The 20,827-nt window shown below is 34.3% G+C and overlaps 1 protein-coding gene and 1 long non-coding RNA gene across 7 annotated transcripts; one reads left to right on the forward strand and one right to left on the reverse strand.

Annotated features, from left to right (window-relative positions):
* Positions 1–9,359: 9,359 nt before the first annotated feature.
* On the reverse strand, positions 9,360–20,417 carry LOC114391288. 6 transcript variants are annotated; one of them, XR_003662087.1, is made up of 8 exons: positions 20,200–20,376; positions 20,075–20,117; positions 19,854–19,955; positions 19,651–19,702; positions 19,399–19,532; positions 12,827–13,037; positions 10,993–11,073; positions 9,360–9,449 (listed from the first exon to the last, which is right to left on the reverse strand). It is a non-coding gene; the product is annotated as an uncharacterized LOC114391288 (long non-coding RNA). The 6 variants fall into 6 exon arrangements; XR_003662088.1 differs by lacking the exon at positions 9,360–9,449 and adding an exon at positions 15,655–17,082 and having other exon boundaries at positions 10,726–11,073; positions 20,200–20,417; XR_003662090.1 differs by lacking the exon at positions 9,360–9,449 and adding an exon at positions 13,469–13,592 and having other exon boundaries at positions 10,726–11,073; positions 20,200–20,378.
* Positions 14,509–18,105, forward strand: LOC114391287 (protein LAZY 1-like). The gene is made up of 5 exons (XM_028352374.1): positions 14,509–14,911; positions 14,991–15,057; positions 15,689–16,458; positions 16,820–17,105; positions 17,908–18,105. The coding sequence occupies exons 1-5, from the start codon at positions 14,906–14,908 to the stop codon at positions 17,925–17,927; spliced, it is 1,149 nt and encodes a 382-aa protein (XP_028208175.1). The 5' UTR covers positions 14,509–14,905; the 3' UTR covers positions 17,928–18,105.
* Positions 20,418–20,827: the final 410 nt, after the last annotated feature.

A 20,827-nucleotide genomic window follows, 5' to 3' on the forward strand; every position in this document is an offset into this window, starting at 1 on the left:
GATTATTTATTGAACCAACTTGTTTACTAAAATTTCTAGTTCCTAGTCACAACATAAATTAAGGTTTTGGGGTGACGTCAGTCTCCAATTTTTTATTTTAAAATACATTTTCAAAATCAAAATGTGTTCATTAAAATTGGAGTTAGAGTTGGTTTTTTTATCATTTTGAAACACTTTTGAGATAATTTTCAAAATAAAAAAAAGAGAGATTTTATCCTTTCCTTTTATGTTTTGTCTATATGACACTTCTCATCCCTTCTCTTTATTTACGTTCTTTTCAATAAGGTGTCAATATTATCAGTTGTCGATGTCGAGATTACTTGCGAAGGACTTTCTCTTATCGTTGTCAGAGAATCTTTCGTTCGCACCATCTATCTCTTTCTGACAGTAGAATTAGGCGTCTCGTCTGCATGGTTGGATTTCTTGCTGAAGGTGGATCAACACGATGCTCCACCAGAGTGGAGGATCCCTCCTCAACAATTGCAGGTGAAGAAGAGTCAAACCATGGTCGCAAAACTCTTAATATCATGGCCTCACTTTCGGTGTATGTGATTTTGTGTGCAAAAGATGTGTGATTTTGTTAAAGGGAAACTTTGTAACACCCTGACGACAAATCACACTAGAAAGAAAGATCCAGAGATTATGCAGATTTAAGATTATGCAGTTAAGGATGACTTAAATGAATTAATTGATATTACCTATACTATCAAGACATATCTACTTTTTGATAATCTATCACTTAAGAACTTCATAGTTAAGCGTGTTTGACTTGGAATAATTATGAGATAAGTGACTTTTTATGAAGTTTTCCTGGAAAACATGTGAGTAAGGACAAAGTATACTCAAAAGTCTCGTGTTGGTTGTGGGGACAATTAATAATCCTGGAAGTAGTTGAAGCAGGTTTTTGAGGCCACGAAAAGGGCTACATACGAAAGATTCTCACGAGTGAAAGATTCTAACCAATGAGAAAGTTGAGTGAAGTATCACTATGTGAAACGTTGTAAAGTGTGAGTCATTGAGAATTCAACAATCACGACTATTAAAAGCTCCATGAGATCCACAACAAGTGGTGGTGCAGTTTTGGGTCCTGGGGTGGTGACGCAATTTCTGGTGGTACAGGGTGACGACACAACGATGATGGTGGTCAGGGAGGTGGGTGGTGCAATGATGTGGCAGCACGGTTCTAGTGGTGCAAGGTGGGCCTAATGCACAAATTTGGTTTGGGGTTGGTGGGAGGGCGCCACGGGTGAGTAGCAAATCCGGATCTGCACGAAACCAACATTACTCAAGTTGAATTTGATTGAAATGGTTGGTCGGTTTCGGGCTTTAGGTGGGATGAAGTGAAAATCTTGGTTAATAATGGATATGTTGGGCAGGTGTGGGTAGAAAAAATCAAACTCGTTGTAACCCGCACTCGACCGTGTTAGAAAGATAAAGACTACTTGCACGCATAATGAGCATTGTGCCATTGTGTCATAGTTGTATTCACAATCACATTTACCCAAGTTGAGTATTACTCTCTCTACTCCTCCATCGTTCAATTTGTTTTCCTTTCCTCTCCATCTTCCCCTTTCATCTTCGTGTTTCCCCCTTCATCGTCTTGCTTCCCCTTCATTGTCCAGCTTCATGCCATAAAGTGTAAACTTACTTTAGAGAGAAGGAAAAGCTATCACATTCTCTATCTTTCTATGTGTCAATGTTGAGTGACACCCTCATCGTACTTTCCAGGACCAACATCTTTTCGTTTCCAATAGCATGACTGGTGTTGTTCTTTAACGCGTTGGCAACTACGGGATGCACGTTTGAATGTCCAATATCTAGTTCTTCATCTTTGATTTCTAATTCCTTTTGTATTCTTCTTTTTCATCACCGTGTTTCTGATTTCAATGCCAACCTTCAATTTGTCTTTGTTGTCTTCAACCCGTTTCTATCCAGTGGACTAAGCCCATGAACCAAAAAATCCGAACCCGTCGTACCCAAAGCTTCTCACGGTCAGATTTGGGCCAAACCTTAGCATGTTTGGTTATGGTCAGATCAACCATTTTGGGTTTGAATCCAACCAATGCTCAGCCCTAGAAGGCACGACACATGCGTCAGAGAGAGAGGAGGTAAATGGCAGATTAAAGAAAAAGATAGAATTTAGGGTTTAATTTTTTAAAAACTAAAAAAATGTTTTAAACTGAAAATTCAAATTTAAAATTGGGTTTAATTTTTTAGGAATTCAAAACTACAAAGTAAAAAATCACCTCGAACGGGCCTAAGATTTTTAATTTGTATGGAGGAGCTACAATTTTTTTCTTATAATAATACATAAGTATAAATTATTTATCCTTTAAAAAAGTATAAATTACTTATTATAAGTTTAAAATATAATTTATATATTTAAAAATAGATTAAATTACACAAAAATGCTCTGACAAGGTTGTGTCCTAGACCCAAAATAGTTTCAACATTTCATTCCACAGACATCATTTGACTGTCTTTCTCTCTCTAACTGGTGGAGTGTGCCTACGTTGAAGGTTGCAAGGGTTTGGCAGTGGCAGTGCCCATCTCGACGATCTACTCTCGGTATGTAAAGGTATTGATTTTCGAGATCAATTTTTCCTGTAATATGAATCAGAAAAAAGGTTCTCTTGTTGTCGCAACTCGCTAGTTGTTCGAGGAGAGGTCGACGACGACACCAGAAAGGGAAGATGGCGACACCATAGTGGTCTTAATCTCAAAAACTTGTTGAAGCCTAAACGCAATGAAGGACCCCTGTTTCAAATTTTTAAAGTTAAATTAAATTCATTAACTAAAATTAAATCTGAAACGTTGATAAATTTTAATACACGTGTCTGTTATAGCTTTCAAGGAATGGCCAGAATTTGAACGCCTAAATAACCTATAGGTGGTTGGTCAACCCATGGAATATGCTTGCTTATTGAATGAGTTGATCTTAGGTTGGCCTTAGCTCACGGAACTTTGTGGGGTTTTTTTTTCTGTCTTTATGAATATGAAAAACATTTGAAATTTGTCTCTATAAGTTTTTTTATATATTTTTTTCCCACAAAATAAAAATGAGATATTTTTTTTGGTTCCGATTGATACAAGTTACAATATATTTGTGTCTGGTAATTGTGTACCAAATTTAGTTCATTAACTAATCAAACATCGACACGAGTTAAATTTCTAACCTAATCTCTCTCTTTCTTTTTGTGCATCATCACCACCACGACAAACTCCTCCATAACATACTCCCACCACCACCCTACATGCAACCCATCCAAACCATCATCACTCTCATTCACCTATTTTTTTACTACACGCTGCCACCTATCTCCCCTCTCTCCAGTGTGCCCCACCGCCCTGGAGGACCCACCAAATTCGTGTACGCACCCACCCATGTCCTCCTTCATGCACAACCTTTCTAGCCTCAGATATGTGCGTTGTGCCCTCCCACCATCAAGATCACATCATTGAGACACCCCACGTCCTTGACCACCACCGTCGTTACGCCACCACCCTGCATCACTGATCGTGCAACTGCGCCGCCACCCCAATAAATGCTTGCGACCACCCTTGGTGCAGTCTGTGTTGTGCGCGACCCTAACCCCAATGTGACTCAAATTTTATGGAAAAGGGGTTTGATTCATGGATTTTAGTTTGTGTTGTTTTTAGGTTTGATTGCTGGTCAGGGAGTGAGGTGGTGTGTGTTGTTCAATTGTCGGGTTTAGGTTTGATGAGGAACTTTAAACTGGTTATAATTATAAGCAATATAGAATAATGTTTTACACATATGCTATAATTGTAAGACTTAAATATATTTTTGGTTCCTGATATATATCAATTTTTTTGCATCTAGTCTCTAATAAATTTTTCCTTCAAACTAGATCCCTAATATTTTAAAAGTTTTCCTTCAAACTAGATCCCTAATATTTTAAAATTTTTGTCCGAGGTCGCTGCTATTTGTTGGAATCCGTTATCTACTTACCTAGCTGTTAACCGGATAGTAAGCATGCGGTGTGTTGTGCCACATGTAATCTTTGTTTGAGTCGGATTACACGTGGGATTTTTTTTTATAAAAAATGATGTCATTCTTCTCCTTCTTCTCCATCGTCTCCATAGTAATAACAACCACCTTCCTTTGTCACTTTGACCTCTGGGTCCTCGCCTACTAGAAGGTTTCCATCGACGACACCAGCTCCTACACCCCCACTCCTCCCTCAAGGACCTCCTTGCCCTATGCAATGCCGACCTCGATGCAAAATTCAAGTGGGGCTTGTCACATGCTTTTCCACGAACGAAACGTGCGCGTTCTGGAGTTGGAAGTATGAGACTTCGAAGGCAAAGACTACAACGTAGATCGAGGAGATCAGGGCACGAAACAAATAATATGGATCCCTGTAGCGACAAATATTGTGGCTCAAGAAAAAAATTGGCTTTTGCAGAGCCAATGGAAGTCCTAAACTCATTCGTGTGTCTTTTACCTATTAGGCTAAAGTAAGAGCTAGAAAGCATCAACGGTACTAGACATTTATTACACAACAATATAACCTCAGCCAATATGGAGGAAGAAGATGATGTTTGTTGTGGCTTGGAGAATGGGAAGAGATAAAGCGCATAGAGGCGACAGAAGCCACCGAGCATGAGGACCACGAATCATGGTTGTTGCTCCCTGCAGCCAATGTCTGCCCACTGCTTTGTGCAGATCAGTTCCTAGAGCCTCTCATCCCGTGTCGTCTTGTGCCACTACTTGTTCAGGCACCCTGACATCACCAGTGTCCACGCATCCACGTGCTTCAACACCTCGAACATAAAGTTGTTGTCAAAATGCGCTTGCCCCTCCATGTTGTTGTCATTTTCCACCGCCTTCACCTTCTTTTTCATCTTCATGTCCTTGACATCGCCATCGCTCATTGATGGTGACAATGGAGGCTTCATCACTGAGATCATTGAACGCAAATGCAAGCACCCTTTTGTTGTTTGGGTCTGGCGGTGTCAGAAAGTTAGGTGCTTGGTTTGTGACATCGGTGGTTGTTCCTATTGTGGAGAAGAAGGAGAAGAACAAAGTCATCTTTACTTCTTTTTTTAAAAAAAAAATTCCTATGTATAATCCCACTCAGACAAAGATTACACATGACACCACACGTCGCATGTCTATGTGTTCGATTAACGACCACGTAAGCAGATAATGGATTTCAACTAATGGCAGGGACCTCGAACAAAACTTTTAAAATGTCAGGAACTCGATTTGAAGGAAAAATTTATTAGGGATCAAATGCAAAAAACATGTATATATCAAGGACCAAAAATATATTTAAACCTAATTATAATCGATATAAAAAGTTGAAAAAAAACTAGCGCTTTCCACTTAGTGTACATGTAGGTTCGAAAGCGGGTTTGGGTTACTCAAACTTATGTTCAAGTAAAAAAATAACATTTTTAATTTGTGGAGACGAAAAAACATATCAAAATTTTTGCAAAGACAGACTCTAAACATTTCCATATTTACGAGGACGAAAAACATATTGTATCCTTATTTACATAAACTTTTTGGCTCTAGTATTTGTTTCTTATACTCTCATTGTTGAATCTTGTACCTCTTGTTATAATCCAAAAAAATCCATTTCGAAATGAACATTCTGAAATATAATGGAAGGTACAAGATTCAAATAAGAGAGTAAAAAAATTCAAATGCCTTTTGGCTCTGAGAGCATTTTTTTGGCTTGGTCCATGTTGACCTAGGTTAAGTGGATTGAGTTAGGCCATTTTCATATCAAGAATTGTTAGGTGCACCCAGCACAATTTCTTGTGCACCCAACATTTTAAGTGAAGTGGTGAAATTGTCTTTCACTTAAAATTTTAAAAAGCTTTCCCTCTTCCTACGATATGCTATTGTGCTTCCCTTTTTCGTTCATGCCTCCATTTGTGCATTGCCACCAGCCACCGCCATCGCCATCGCCTTCATCAAAAGTCCATCTTTTCCACTCCTTGATTGAAAATGGGATTGCATAGCCGATATATGTATTGAAAATCCATATTATGCATTTCGTATGCATTATACGTATTCCCAATTCGTATAATTTTTTTAATTTATTAATCAATAAAATAATAATTGAATAAATTATTATTATTTTAAAATAAATTAATATTTTTTGTTGTTATAATATTTATTTAATAAATACATATTGTTGTATATTTTTAATAAGTATTTATTTAATTAGTTATATTTGTTTTTTGAAGTTGGTTTTTAATAATTAATTAATTCAATAGTTAATTAATTTACGAATTTTGTTTATTTAAAAATGAATGTATAAATATTATTTTTATTTATTTATTTTTAAAATGTAATTAATTTAATTATATTTGATATTTAAAATAATTTTTATAAATTTTTTAAATATAAAAAATTACAATTTTTTATAAGTGTATATTGTACAATTTAGTTAAACAAGAAAATTTAATATTGTATATGAAATTTTTTTTATTGATATAGTCCTATAAATATTATTACACTAATAGTATTAAATATTTATATAAATAATGCTTGGAAGTATAAAATTAAAATTTTTTCGTTTGTTTATAAATATTTAAAAGTACTCAAATACTAATTTGTAAAAAAATAAATAGTCATTTATTAGAAATAAAAAACAAGCTTGTACTTAGATTTTCTTCATATATTTTAGTTTACCAGAATTAGTGATGTGAAGTCTACAAATTTTAAAAAAGAATTTTTGTATTGATTAATGAATATATAAAAGTATTAACAAAGTTATTTAAAAAATAATATAATATTTATTTATGAATTATTAAATACTAATTTATTAAATTTTTTAAATCAAATTTATTTATTATTCAATTTTTTAGTTAGTTTATGAAACTCAATTATTATTTGAACGATGACATTAATTAATTGTTATTGCTGTTTAAATTTATAGATTATGATCAGAACCAGAGGATTGCATCGTGCTTTGGGCATAGTTATAGGAAGAACCTTAGGGACACAAGTTAGTTGTGATGCGAAAGAAGCCCCTCAGCGTCGAAGGCCGATAACATCTGCACGTGGACAACGGGCAGCTGCAATTATTGCTGAGGATGTTGAGCATGTAAATAATTCAACTAACGAGGTTCATGAGCAAGCTTAAGAGCCAATTACTGATGATGTACGTGTTGATGCCCAAGGTTTTCCAGGCGAACCCCATGATACATCAATTTTGATAGATTATGTTTATCATGTGATAGCCACAGTTTGGGTAGGAGAGATAATTATTACTTGAATTATATAATATTTGAATAACTATTTTTCATTTAACCTGAAGTAACCAATTTAATTTTTTTCAGGAATGTCTTGAGTTGAAGTTGTCCTCTTATGGGAGAAAGGTACAAAAATTTGGAAGGCCTACACCAGATTGATGGCATAGTGGTGCCACAGGATTAAGTCCTCTGATTGCATGTTTCTTGGACACTGGAGGCAGAGGACTTATATCTGCTTTTGGGAGAAGTGGCACATTGTTTAGACGTTCTCCCTCTAAATAGGCAAAAACAGCTGAAAATGTCATCCCTATTGGTGTCACACCTACAATGTCAATAATGGCAACATGTACCTGTTTGTTTTGTAGGTACTATCTATGAGAAATATATCACGTACAACATCTTCATCCTTCAATCTATGTCAATGAATATACGAATCTTGTTCAAAAAGCTTCATTAGTTGTTGCATTTCAGTATTATTGGCTTTTATAGAAGAACGATATGCATATCTTGCATTGTATACTTACTGAATTATTGTAGAATTGTTGGCATTGTATTCCTTCAATTTTAGAAGAATATTTCTTAATTTGACCATTGACTTTTGTTGGACAAGTTGCCTCAATAACTTAAGAGGGGGTGAATTAAGTTTCAAAATTTCTCACTAACAAACTTTAACCCTTTTTTAAATGATAGACTCATAATGCAGAAGAAGAAGCAACAATCAATTTAATAATGTTCTTTAAACGTGCGACAAAATTGATTGCAATGAAATAAATAAGATAAGGGAAGAGAGAAATGCAAATTCGATTTATACTGGTTTGATCACTTCCTGTGCCTATGTCCAGTCCTCAAGCAACCCACTTGAGATTTTTCACTATCTCTGTAAATCATTTACAGACTTTGAACACACCTTGGGATCCTCATCTTTGTGTTCAAGATTCTCCAAGAAACAACCCATCTCTTGATTACAAGTCGCACAATCCAAGAGACAATCAATTTCTTGATTACAATTGTCTTTCTGAGATGAACAGAAAGATTTCTCTCTTTTAGAGTGGATGATACAAATTGAAAATCCTAGAATAATTTCTCTCTTTTAGAGATGATGATACATTTTGAAGTTCCTAGGTGAATTCTCAATAGATTTACAAGTATTTGCCCAAGAGTTGTTGAGAGAGCATTTGGCAATTAAGTTTTTTGTGAATAACTCTCTCTTACTTTTTGAAGTCAGATACATATATATATAAGTCCATCGTGCCTTTTCAAAATGGTTTAAAGATATGTGTCTTTTCAAAAAGATTTTTATGAAATTCTTCACTAGTAATCAATTACAGATTTCTGGTAATTAATTACACAGTTATATTTTGAAGGGTCATGACTTTTCAAATTGAATTTTAGGAGTTCCGTTACTGGTAATCAATTACACATCAATAACAATCGATTACATGATTCAAAATTCAAATTTAAAATCTTTTTTTAAAAGTTGATTTTCAAAATTGTCTTCTGGTAATTGATTACATTACCAGAGCCTTGGATGTTGGAAACAATGTATTTTGAGGAAAAAGCTTGATTAGCCAATGGAATTGTTTGAGGCCTTATATTTTTCTTGATTTTGTTTGCTTGACCTTGAATTAATCTTGAAGCAATGTTTAACCTTTAAATGTTTGTTGAAGCAACCTTGTATTAATATTTAAAACAATGATTAACCTTTGAATGTTTATTGAAGCAACCTTGTTCGATTCTACTTTGGCATCATCAAAATCCTGTATTCATAGATTCACATTCTCCCCCTTTTTGATGATGACAATCATTATCAAGTGAATTCTTTTTGGCATCATCAAAACCTGCATTATTCACATCAAAACGACTAAAATAAAATATAATTGTAAATTATTTAAAAATAAATATCACTTTCAAACTATAAAAAAAGTTACAAATTAAAAAAATATACGTATTTAAACATATTATAAAGAATAAAATTAATTATATTAAAAAAAACAATAAAACAAATTTTAAAATAATTTTTAAGAAAAAAATATAACTTTCCATATGAACCTTACGGATTGTCAATCTGTATGCTTCTTATGTTATACGGATTGCAAATTCGTATAAAACTATATTGAAGTTGCAAAAGAAAATCAACATACCTCTACCGGTAACAACCACACCAACCACCATCACAACCACCATTTACCAACGAACCACTATAACCAATGCGCCTTGACCAAAACGAACACAAGAATGAATGAGCACCTCTCACGAGAATGTAAGCAAAGAAAAAAATGGATGGTGCATGAAGAAGGAAAAGAAAGAAGAAGTGAGCAGGGGTAATTTTGGAATTTAAAAAAATTGCTAGGTGTACAACAAATATACTGGGTGCACAAAGAAATTCCCCTAATCATGGCTTTAGCTTCTATTAAAATGAAATTATCCAAAAGCTTTGAATGGATATTATATGTGAACGAAACACTTTGTACCAAAGACTCAATTTTACTTTTAAAAATTAAAATCTGACACACCTATTAATTCTTAAGGTATGCTTGACCTTTTTTTTTACTCAAAATTTTGAAGTTAAAAATAAAAACTTAAAAAATGAATAAAAGTTGCAAAGCAAATTTCATTTTCTTAAGCTGAAAAGATTTTTTTAAAACCAAAAGTTGTTCGATAAATTCTTTAAAGACTTTTGCTTTATTTAAATTTTTTTATTTCATCCAATGAAAAAATATATTTATAAAAGAAAAATATTTTTGTAAAATTAATTAACTTACATAAAATTATTTTTATAATATAAAAAAGTAAATATTAAATTACAAATTATAAATTTTTTTTATAAAAGGTCAAAATTCATTATTCTATAAAATTTTATTTTTAATTGTAATTCACAAATGATATATAATATTAATTTAATCGAATAAACTCTCACTGAGGGTGGTCACGTGGCAGCCTCGTTCAAGTTTATGAGACATTTTGATCCAAATCAATCAAAGTTAATCAATTTGTGTGGATCACTTAAAAAGTCATGAGTTATTTTAAAAGAAACTCATGACTTTGTGTGTTTAGATCTTGACCATTCAAAATAAGATCTAATGATCTAGTTTTGTTCCTCTCACATAAAAAAGGACATCTCTCTAGGAATGTGCTATCTTGTTTGGAATAAAACTTGAGACAATTCCAATCATAGTACAACAACACAATAATTTAGTAAAAAAATAAATATGACAAAATGAAAAGTTAAATGGGGCAGTACCAGTGTTGCTTAGAAAGAGAAAATTATTGACACCATTATAATAAATATTTGAAAAGTAGTCTCTCTTGCATATAAAGCAATTGTACAATAGGACAACTATTGCACTCCATGCATTACATGAAAACTTAACATTTATTTTGTCCTACAATCTTTAGTCACAACATTGGTCTTCTTTGAAACATTATATAAAGGAGTTAATTATTGATTATGGATAATTGAATAATATAGTGCTACACTTTTACAGAGATAAAAAAAAACATTTTTCAATAATTTTTCTTCATTCTAAACTTTTTTTGGGGATCCTTAATGTACTTATTTCTTAATACTTTGCATAGTCAAGAGATTGTTCCTAAAGTATCATTGTATATCTATATATCTTTTAGAAAGCATTAATTGTATTTGGAATAAGTCTAAAGAGATTTGTGTGAAGAATACTTGAATACAAGGAAATTGTTTTGTAGTCTTGGTGCATAGGGAAAAATCCTTGTGTATTAAGGACTGAATGTAATTCTCACCATTAGAGAATGAGTCGAAACAATTCCTCTTTGTGCACTTCCACCTTCCATCTCCTTTTGAGTTTCTAGTCTTGGGATTGCCTAGCAAAAAAAATTTCAAAGTATTTTTAACTCAATAATTTAAAAATTGTGTTTAGACCACCAAATACATAGATCAACTAGCGTGAAATTGTTATATCTTAACCAATAATCTCGATTTTGAATCCTGGGTAACTACGTTAAATACTTGGAGAGAAAACTTGTACCCATAGTGGTCTTATTTGACTTGAACATGATTGTCCCTAGTGGAGGATACATGTGATCTAGAACAACAAAAAAATTGTGTTTGAATATATCATATGAAATTCTAGACAACCCCCTTTTAAGACTTCAAGTCATTTAAACTTACTTCTAAATGATATTTGAACATTTGTTTTGAAGAAAAGCTTATTTTCTACAAAACTTTAGAAGAACAATTAAATTCTCCCTCCTATATGTTCAACTAATACAAGGAATTGACAATTTGACATCAAAGTTTGTAACAAAATCACATTACATATGTCGTGCTCATGCTTTAGGATTGATAGCAATAAGCATCAATTCAATTCGTGTGAAAAAAGATTCAACTTTAAAAGAAGATAAGAGATCAACTTACTCCAAAGAGTTGCTCTTCATTCTTACTATTCATTTTCTTGGAATCTAATAATAAAATTAGTGACTTATTACCACCATTAAATTTCAAGAAAATAAATGATAAGAAAGATGAGTAATTTTAAAAGAATACTCTTGAAGTAAGTTTATTCCTCCTCTTAAAAGAAATAGTGGTACCTTTTTACTATAGTAGTATAAATAACCTACAAACACTAGTAGGAAAAAAATAGCCGTATTAACTTGATAATTAATTCCACATTCAAAGCCTTTATCTCAAGCAATAATTTCCATTCCAAAAAAGGGGAAAGAGTTGTAGTTGAAAGAAGCTATTATTCAGTGGTTGTTAGAAAGACTAAGTTAGGTCATTATGTCAACCACATCCAATTTCCTTAATCGCATGGAACTCACATGGTCAGCATCTATCCTTTATATGGGTTACACCTATACCCTGCACCGTCTAAGAAGTGACCCATAATTCTGAGGACTTAGTGTTTGTTTTGGACATTACTTTTTGAATGGCTGATATGGCTTTGTCCTTACAAGCAAATCATGTAAATCCTCCAAATGTGGCAACTTTCATGTTAATCTGCCCGCGTGTTGCTAAACTTGAAGATGCCATAGCACCAAAAAGTTAAGCTCATTAGTGGGGTTTGTTTGAATCTCCTATAAGCCTATCTGACTTCTTAATAATTGGACTAGGACTTGGGACACATTCCCCTGTTGAAACATAGTGAATTTATGTCGTGATGCCAATCAATTGTTTCTAAAATGGGAATGTCCTCAAAGTTAGTCAAGTATTACGCCTTGTTGCACATGCAGAGTAAATAGAATATATTGGTTGTGTAAACCACTTGAAGGAAAAAATCAAGCACCAAAAGTTAAACAAGATTTGAAACCATATTCCGAGAAGCAGGTAAGCATATGACAAACAAATGCAGTTGATCCTGCAAGTGTGATGCTGACACTGCACACTTTTTATCAACCAATCCAAAAGGAGAATATATTTGGAATGACACATCAAAAGTAAGCCAGTCTTCTGTAGTGTACTATGTTGCCGAAAATTATTGGTTTATGCCTCAAAAATTGATTAGAAAGAAAGGTCCATCTTGAACCAAAGATGTTCTAATTAAGTATGTTCAATATATGGAGCTAATTCAATTACAAATTACCATCTAAGGAGAAACAATAGCTTAGGCATGTTTACCTTTGAAAGAGCCGCAACAATTATTTGTCCCTATGCAAAGAAAAGTACTCACAGTTACTGCAGCACATTCATGTATATCTTATAAATGAACATTGCTTAATAGTGTTCACGCCTGAGCTTTACTACAGCTTTCCCCTGGGAAATATTACTCCCATCGCTTTCTAGGCATGATGTTGAACCTTCAGGAACAGCAATTATCTCCTGCAACATGCTGTACGACAATAAAGGAAGTTCAGAAGGCATAACTACAATGAAAAATGGCTCAGACATAAATCCTAAAAGATTGAACCAAGGATATCATCAAACGGGAAGTGTTCCTTGATTAGTTGATTTAGAAAGATGCATGAAGTCAAGTTACATCAAGCAAAGTGCTGGGTGAGGGATTAACATCCCTTCCATGATCTCGTTCCCAAGTGTAAAACTGCAACGGGAAGAGGACCAAATCCATGATCCCTTAAAATCACATGGCAAACCATACAAACATTATTTTCCCTTTTCTAGAAGACTTTAACTTCACTTTTAACCAATCTGCAATGTGCTTTGGTGGAAGTGTGAGGAACTAGAAAGGTACGAAGAGTTTTATCTACAATTACCAGTGAGACATCACAGATAAAGTTTATAACAATTCAAAATTAACATAACTATAGTCAAAGAGCTTTTAGCTCAGTTGGCATTGGTCTTGATGTGATAATGATTGAAGGTTGGTCTTTCACTTGGCCATCTACCCCCCTTCTTTACCGAGGTACTTGCACCTCCTATCTAGTATCTACATAAAGATAACAACAACAATAACAACAATGATGTCGATAATAATAATATAAACACTTTAATATATTAGCATAAAACTTTCAGGCACATCCATCACCAAAAAGAGATTTCTTAATGCTTTAAGCACATCCAGTCCAGAAGCTTCGCACCCTAGCCTTGCAAAGAATAAAGTCTACCATTCTAATTCTAACTAACATTAGATGTGTCCACTCAAGTTCTCAAGGTTCACATAACACAGTGTCCGACAATTCAAAAAACTGTATTGGGAAAAACCCAAATCCCACATTGGCTAGAGATAAGGCCAATATAAAGTATATAAGTGAGGGGTAACCCTCATTCTTTGAACTAGCTTTTGGGGTTGAGTTAGGCCCAAACCCACATTCTTAAATGGTATCAAAGTCTATCCTAGATCCATTAAATGGGCCATCCACCATGTCATCCATACACCAAGCCCAAAAGTGCTAGGCGTGAGGGGGTGTATTGGAAAAAATCTAAGTCTCACATTGGCTAGAGATAAGGCCAATATAGATTATATAAGTGGGGGCAACCCTTACCGTTTGATCTAGCTTTTGGCGTTGAGTTAGGCCCAAACCCACATTCTCAAAAAACTGGGACTAGATTTTATAAGTTAAACTTAAGAAAAAGTTTATCAGTTAACAGTGAATACTTAAAGAAATATGGTTTGCACTTTGCACATGTAAAGTACAGAAAGTATTAACCGTTTGGTAGTAGGACTTCTGAATTGAACAGCAGTCTTTCCAACGATAGCACATCACAAAAAGCATGCCCGACTACTGCAAATTTAAATTTTCACTAATTGCTTCTGATTTCCTGAACAGATGGTTGTATATTATTAGGTATATTTGTATAGAGTATATTTTTCTGCAACAGTTAGAGTGCTTTAGCTGCATCATTCAAAATTGACAGTGTCTGGAATCAAAGATTATTTACATCCGAGAGTGATCTAACTCCATTAAGTTCATACAGAGACAAAAATATAGACATAGCATTTTGAAAAGAATAGCCAACCAATTCACAATTCACCCTCATGATTAGATTTTGAAAAGAATAGCCAACCACATTGTTGTATCTATCTAATTGTTTTTCTCTATGCACACATCTAACTTAGACTCTTCTAATATAAATCTACTTCCAACTCGTAATGAATCACAAAGAAAAGGTCTTTTGCCTTTTCACTTTATCCATCATATCCTCCCAATCCTAGAGATCTTTTTTCTTGCACATATATATCTGCCAGCATAATCAGTTAACTAAGAAATATTTGGTTATCAAACAAGAAAAGAGATCAAAATGAAGGTGAGTCTAAACTCTGCCCAATGACAATGAAAAATTTCTTCCAGTCCTTCAACTTCATCCCTGCCTTTCCTTATTGCAGCTATTTCAATGGGTGCATCGAAAACTTCGGCAGAATAGTATAGATCCTTTCAAGGGTTTCACACTTGGTATTGAGCTGTCCTTACTAACTTATCTCTTAGAATCCAATATTTCCTCTCTTTTTTCTTAATGGGAGTGAATGAAAATGGAACAGAAGGTTGGCAATGTAAATGGTCTTTAAGGAACTCAGTGAAGGCTAAAAACTGCCACCAGTCACACCTAGACACAACTAAATTGTGCAACTGACTGACTGGTTACTGTCAATCAATGCAATAGCACAATATGCGTATTACATTGATTTTTCTGAGCTCTAGATTCTGAATAAAAATCTAACCAAAATGTTAAGACTTTGGCTAAATTAAACATAAGGTGTTTTGCACTCTAGGCTTTTTAAACAGATCAAGACCACTACTGTGCTTGAAACATCTGCATGTAACTTTAACAGTTTGGCTGCAACCACTAACCTAATCTGCAGATAGAAAAATTGCACTTATATCACTCTCGAGGACCAGTGTCCACATTTAATTCATCTGATTATTGTCGTTTTTTTCTCATGTTCTGTATTCCTCTTTCCAGAGTACAAGGAGAGTAATAGCAAGAAATCAATGTTTCACTGAGTTATGTAGCATGTATTATGTATATCTATCATTAAATGATAATCTCACCAGTTTAGTAATTTCTTTTGGACTCCAATTTCAGGAAACCCTTGTACTTGCCTTACAGTGCAGCCAACACTTGACAATCAATACTCCCAGACAAAGCCAAGCTTCAGCTCCATAAATCAACCCAGTTTCTCAAAGCCACACCATCAGGAAAATCAAACATCTTACTCTGGGTTGGTCGACAGCAGAGAAGATAAGCCTCAAGAAGAAACACCTGCAATAGTCGCTGAGCTCTTTGAAGGTTTTCTAACAATTGGAACTCTTGGTGCAGAAACAGTCACCAATGAACCAGGAACACCAACATTTGCTATGCCTTCAGAAAACATAACATTGAGAAGTGAAGAGGTGACAGAAAATGAACTGAAGCTCATAAGTTATGAGCTTGAGAAATTTCTTGAGGCTGAAAAAGAAGAAAGTTCGTATGATTCATCAGGAAGAAACAGCTATGTTAGCATTATCACACTTTGTGGAAAGGAAATAGATGGACCCAAAGCTGAAGATTACAGAAACAAAGATGACTGTCCACTGCAAGGATATTTACTGGGGTCCTCATTTGAACTTCCAGAAACAAAACAAGAAAGGAAAGAAAGAGCATCACTTGCTGAGCTACTTTATAAGATAAAGGCAACAAGTCAAGATTGTATAGAGACAGGAATACAAGGAGAAACACAAGTCAAGAGAACTACTAAGTCTTCTGCCATGCATATTATGAGAAAGATATTGAAAAGGGTCCACAGTTCTTCAAAAAGCTGTAACACTTCCAGGGATGATGCTGATTCTGCTTCAACCAATAAAAAACTCCACAAGGTTGGTCTCTATTACTAGACCTTCTGAACCACATTTAACACCAAATCCCTTGGTTGTTGTATCACCCACTTTGATTATTACCTTATCATCTTAGCAACATATGGCCAATGAAAATCGAAACGTGTGTTTGTTTCTTTAGTCACACTGGAAATAATCTTAAAAAGGATGAAGCCAAACACAACCTACACAAACCAGATTGTGAGAATCACCTGCTTCTCAGATTTATTAGCCAAATATTATCGACGAGATAATAACATAAATTTATTGAGTGCTTGTTTTCAATACGAATGTCTTGAAAATATAGTGAATATTAACTATCATCTTATAATAAATTATTTAGTCCGTTCATCTGGATATGCAGGTTCTACGTATGTTTCACAGAAAAGTCTATCCTGAAAGCCCTGTAGATGGAAACGATTGCATTCAATCCCACAAAGGTAAGATAAAAAATGTCCCTCATGAATGCCTCCAGGAATATGATGATGGGAAGTTCACAAACCCAGACAAAGGCAAAAGATTTTATTCAGATACCAAATCAAGAAAGTGGTCCCAACACTGTATGACCAATTGGAACCCACCACAGCATGGGCTAATTTGCAGTAGCTCAACTGGAAACAATGAGCACTGGATCAAAACAGATGCAAAGTGTAAGTACTACATACATCTAGTTAGAATGCAATTCCTTTCACACACACACAAATTTTATAAATATCTTCCATTAGCATTATTTCAAGTATTCATAAAAAGTCTTATCTCAACAACACAGAATATATAGTACATATTGCAAAAATAAAGGAATGCCATGTTAATCCTATGATACCTTTGACGCATGTATATAAGACAAGAAAAGAGAGAGAGAGAGACAGAGAGAGAGAGAGAAAACCAAGGGAGTGTTGAATATTATTGTGCAACTGAGAGAGAAAAGGAAACTGTTAAATAAGAAGTGGGTGAGAAATTGTGGGGAGGCATAACAGAATTTTGGAGAGCGATTTGGTTGCTTAAGCCAGGGATGGCAGAGTCCGTGTGTCAGCTCTGATTGTATTCTCTTCTGCAGCATTTTTCTGCATTTCCTCTAAAGTGAATACTTTCAGCATTATTTCCAATTACTGTTCCCCAACAACTATTTACTTATCCAAAATATAAATTACATTAGAAATTTTTGTGCTTGGATACTTACAAAGATAAAAAGGATCTACCATCACTCCTCTTTCCCACCGCCTTTACACTGACCAGGACCCTACCAAACTAACAAATTATTCCCAAATACCCTATCAACAAGTATTGAGTAAAATGTTTTATAAGATGTAACATAACGCCAATCTGAAACTAATCCTCAGCAGGTTTCTAGATTTCAATGCAAATTAATATATCATGAATTATCATAATATGTGCGCCACTGAATTATAATTAGACTATTTATGTACTCATTAATGATTTTTGGCATTGTAGATTTGGTGCTGGAGCTGTAGCAACTTAAGTTAATCAGTACTAAAGTCATGATGAATTGAGCCTCTATAAGAGAGACTTGTCAAAACTAGTATTGGTAATTTGATATTATGATTATGTTATGCCTGTACTTGAAGTGATCATGTATTCAATAAATCTGTGAGTTTTGTGAAAGCTTAATAAATAGACATGTTTGGTTTACTTTTACTAGTCAGTTATAAATGCTTGAGAATCATTTTTGCTTCACAACTCAAGACCAACCCTAATTAAGGAGTTTGTTCAGCATTCAGCACAAATAATGTCAGCTGTCAAACTTGTTGAAGGTGAAATGGTGAATGTATCAATATCACTACTTTTAATTGTCATAGAAGAGTAGAGCACAAATGAAAATGAACAAATCACCCACAACAAAAGATATGCATCATTAACCACCAGAATTTGTTATCACTTATCAGGTCAATACAAACATTCTCCTCACTAGGGTTTAAGAGAGCATGCAACTGACCCTCTGATAGACCTTAATTGTAGCCTTAGGTTGGGTGTTTAGTTCCATGTTACCTTGATATATGACTTAAATAGAGCTTATAAAGTTAGGGTAATTCTCACCTTACAAGCCATTTTTGCGGGGTTGAAGCCCAAATTCTAAGAAAAAGACAAGAAGATGGTGAGCCAGTAAGTTAGTAATGTTGCTGCCTTGTGATCTAGGGGTCATGGATTCATGGTTCTTCTAGTTACAGAAAAAGCCTTTGTCCATTATTAGATTTTAGCTTAAAACCGATTGGTACTGAGTGAAGTTATCCAATAGATACATAAGTTGCACCTTAAAAACTGAGGCAGGCGGTGTGAGATTTCTTAACACAACCCCCTCCACAGATGCCTGCCAGAATAGGCGAGCCTACTAGAATAGGCAAGAACTAAGATGGGTTATAGGCTTTGATACCGTGTTAGATTTCAGCTAAAACCAATTGGCACTAGGTGAAGTTGCCCAACAAATATATAAGATACATCCCAAGAACTGAGGCAGGTAATGTGGAACTTCCTAACATATATAGGGGTGAGATTATGCAAATCTGACCCTCCCCAAGTCCCACAATGGTTGGAGCTACATGCATTGGGCAACCCATTTAGAAAGACAAGAAAGAAAGTAGAGACATATGGACGATAAGAAATTCTCCACAACAGACTAGAGAAGGACATCGAAAGTAGAAAAACAATAAAGAACATACATAAACGAAAGGTTCTGCAATCCCTCCACAAATATGGCAAAAAATTCAAGAGAAAGTCCATGTGCTAAACACCAACAAGAAGCTTGAAAAAAGAAAAACACATCTATCTCATAACAAAGGCTGACAGAAACCTGTCTTGAAAGCAAAACCAAGTCCCTCTTTGATCCTTCTTGATCCTCAAAATAATCAACAGAAATTGAATAAAACTCTGAGGGCACAACCATTTCACCAAAAACACAAAAGAACTGCAATTAGTTAATATTCGCACCTCTCGGGAAACTGGAAGACAATACCAACCCTTTCCGGCACCAAGGGCTCTGGAGGTTGACTCGGATTTCCATCACTCCCATATTTTTGGATGTGAATACATACCGAGGTTGGTTTGCTTATTCCTGCAAGAAGCTAAATGGAGAAATGCGAGCCCATTTGATGAGTGATAACAATAACCCAACTAGAAAAGCATCATGCACGAATATTCAAGAAAACCAGATTCACTAAATGGATAAAAAAAAAGTATGACCTGCAATAGAGTTGTTTTTCCACTTCCACTCTGTCCGAAAATTAGACCAAAACTGTTGCAATTGATAGAAATAAGCTGCCATAGATATCCAAAAAAGAACTAGCTAGGAAGATATATTATTGACAAAATTCATACTCAGAACAAATGACAATTGAAGTTATTAACACGATGAAATAAAGACACACACACAAACACTTAAGTACCTCTTCTCTGGAAGTGAAAAACTAACTGAATTCAGAAGTCTAAGCTGAGTCCCCGGGGCTTGAGCAAAAATATTACAATTATTTTAGTACATACATACATTCCTGAAATTTCCACCATATATAACATAAAGCAGCAATAAAGAAAGTAGCTAAATGTGAAACAAGACGTTAAAGCAAAATCAAAATGAATGGACAGTGTAAGTCGAGAGGAGCGTGCGTACTTCGAAAGAGGAGTAATTACAGTTGATTCTGGGAAGCTTGAACCTGCAATCGCGAGTATGGTTCAGCGTGGGTCAGAACAAAATGAAATTGAGGAGAGGAGAGTGAGAGGGAGAAAGAAACACACGATGTGGTAGAAGGGGAAAGCGGTGGTGGTTGGAGGAAGCGCAACCCAATCGGTGGCTTTAAAGCGGTGTATGTCGTCATACACGGTGGCTCCGGGTGGGTTCCGGGTTCAGCTACGGCTAACCGGCAGGGTGGGGTGATGGGAATATCTGCTTCAAACTACAGAAATTTTAACGACCGGAAGGGTAAAATATATTTTTATTTTCTCTAATTTTAGAATTAATTTTAGTTTTTATTTTTATAAATGGTCTTTCTCCATTCTCATTATTTATTGATGATATAATGTAGATGTATATGTTGATGTTTGAATTTAAATACATATTATATTATCACTAAATAATGATAGAGATTTTTTAAAAACATTTAAAATATATAAAACTAATAAAAAAACTTTAGATGACAAAAATTAAATTTAACTATTTTTATAAAAATTAAAATATATTTAAATTTTAAAAAACATTTCTTGAAAAATTTTAAGTTGTTTACAAATTGAGAGAAAAAGGAAAAAATGAGAAATAAATAATTAATTTGATTGATAATGAAATGTGATAAGATGAAATATAAAGAGAAAATGAAATTGTTGATTGAGTGTTTGAAATTTTTGGTTGTCAAAAACTATAATCACTCTT

Source organism: Glycine soja, chromosome 16 (assembly GCF_004193775.1).
Source record: "Glycine soja cultivar W05 chromosome 16, ASM419377v2, whole genome shotgun sequence".
NCBI classification, from domain to species: Eukaryota; Viridiplantae; Streptophyta; class Magnoliopsida; order Fabales; family Fabaceae; genus Glycine; species Glycine soja.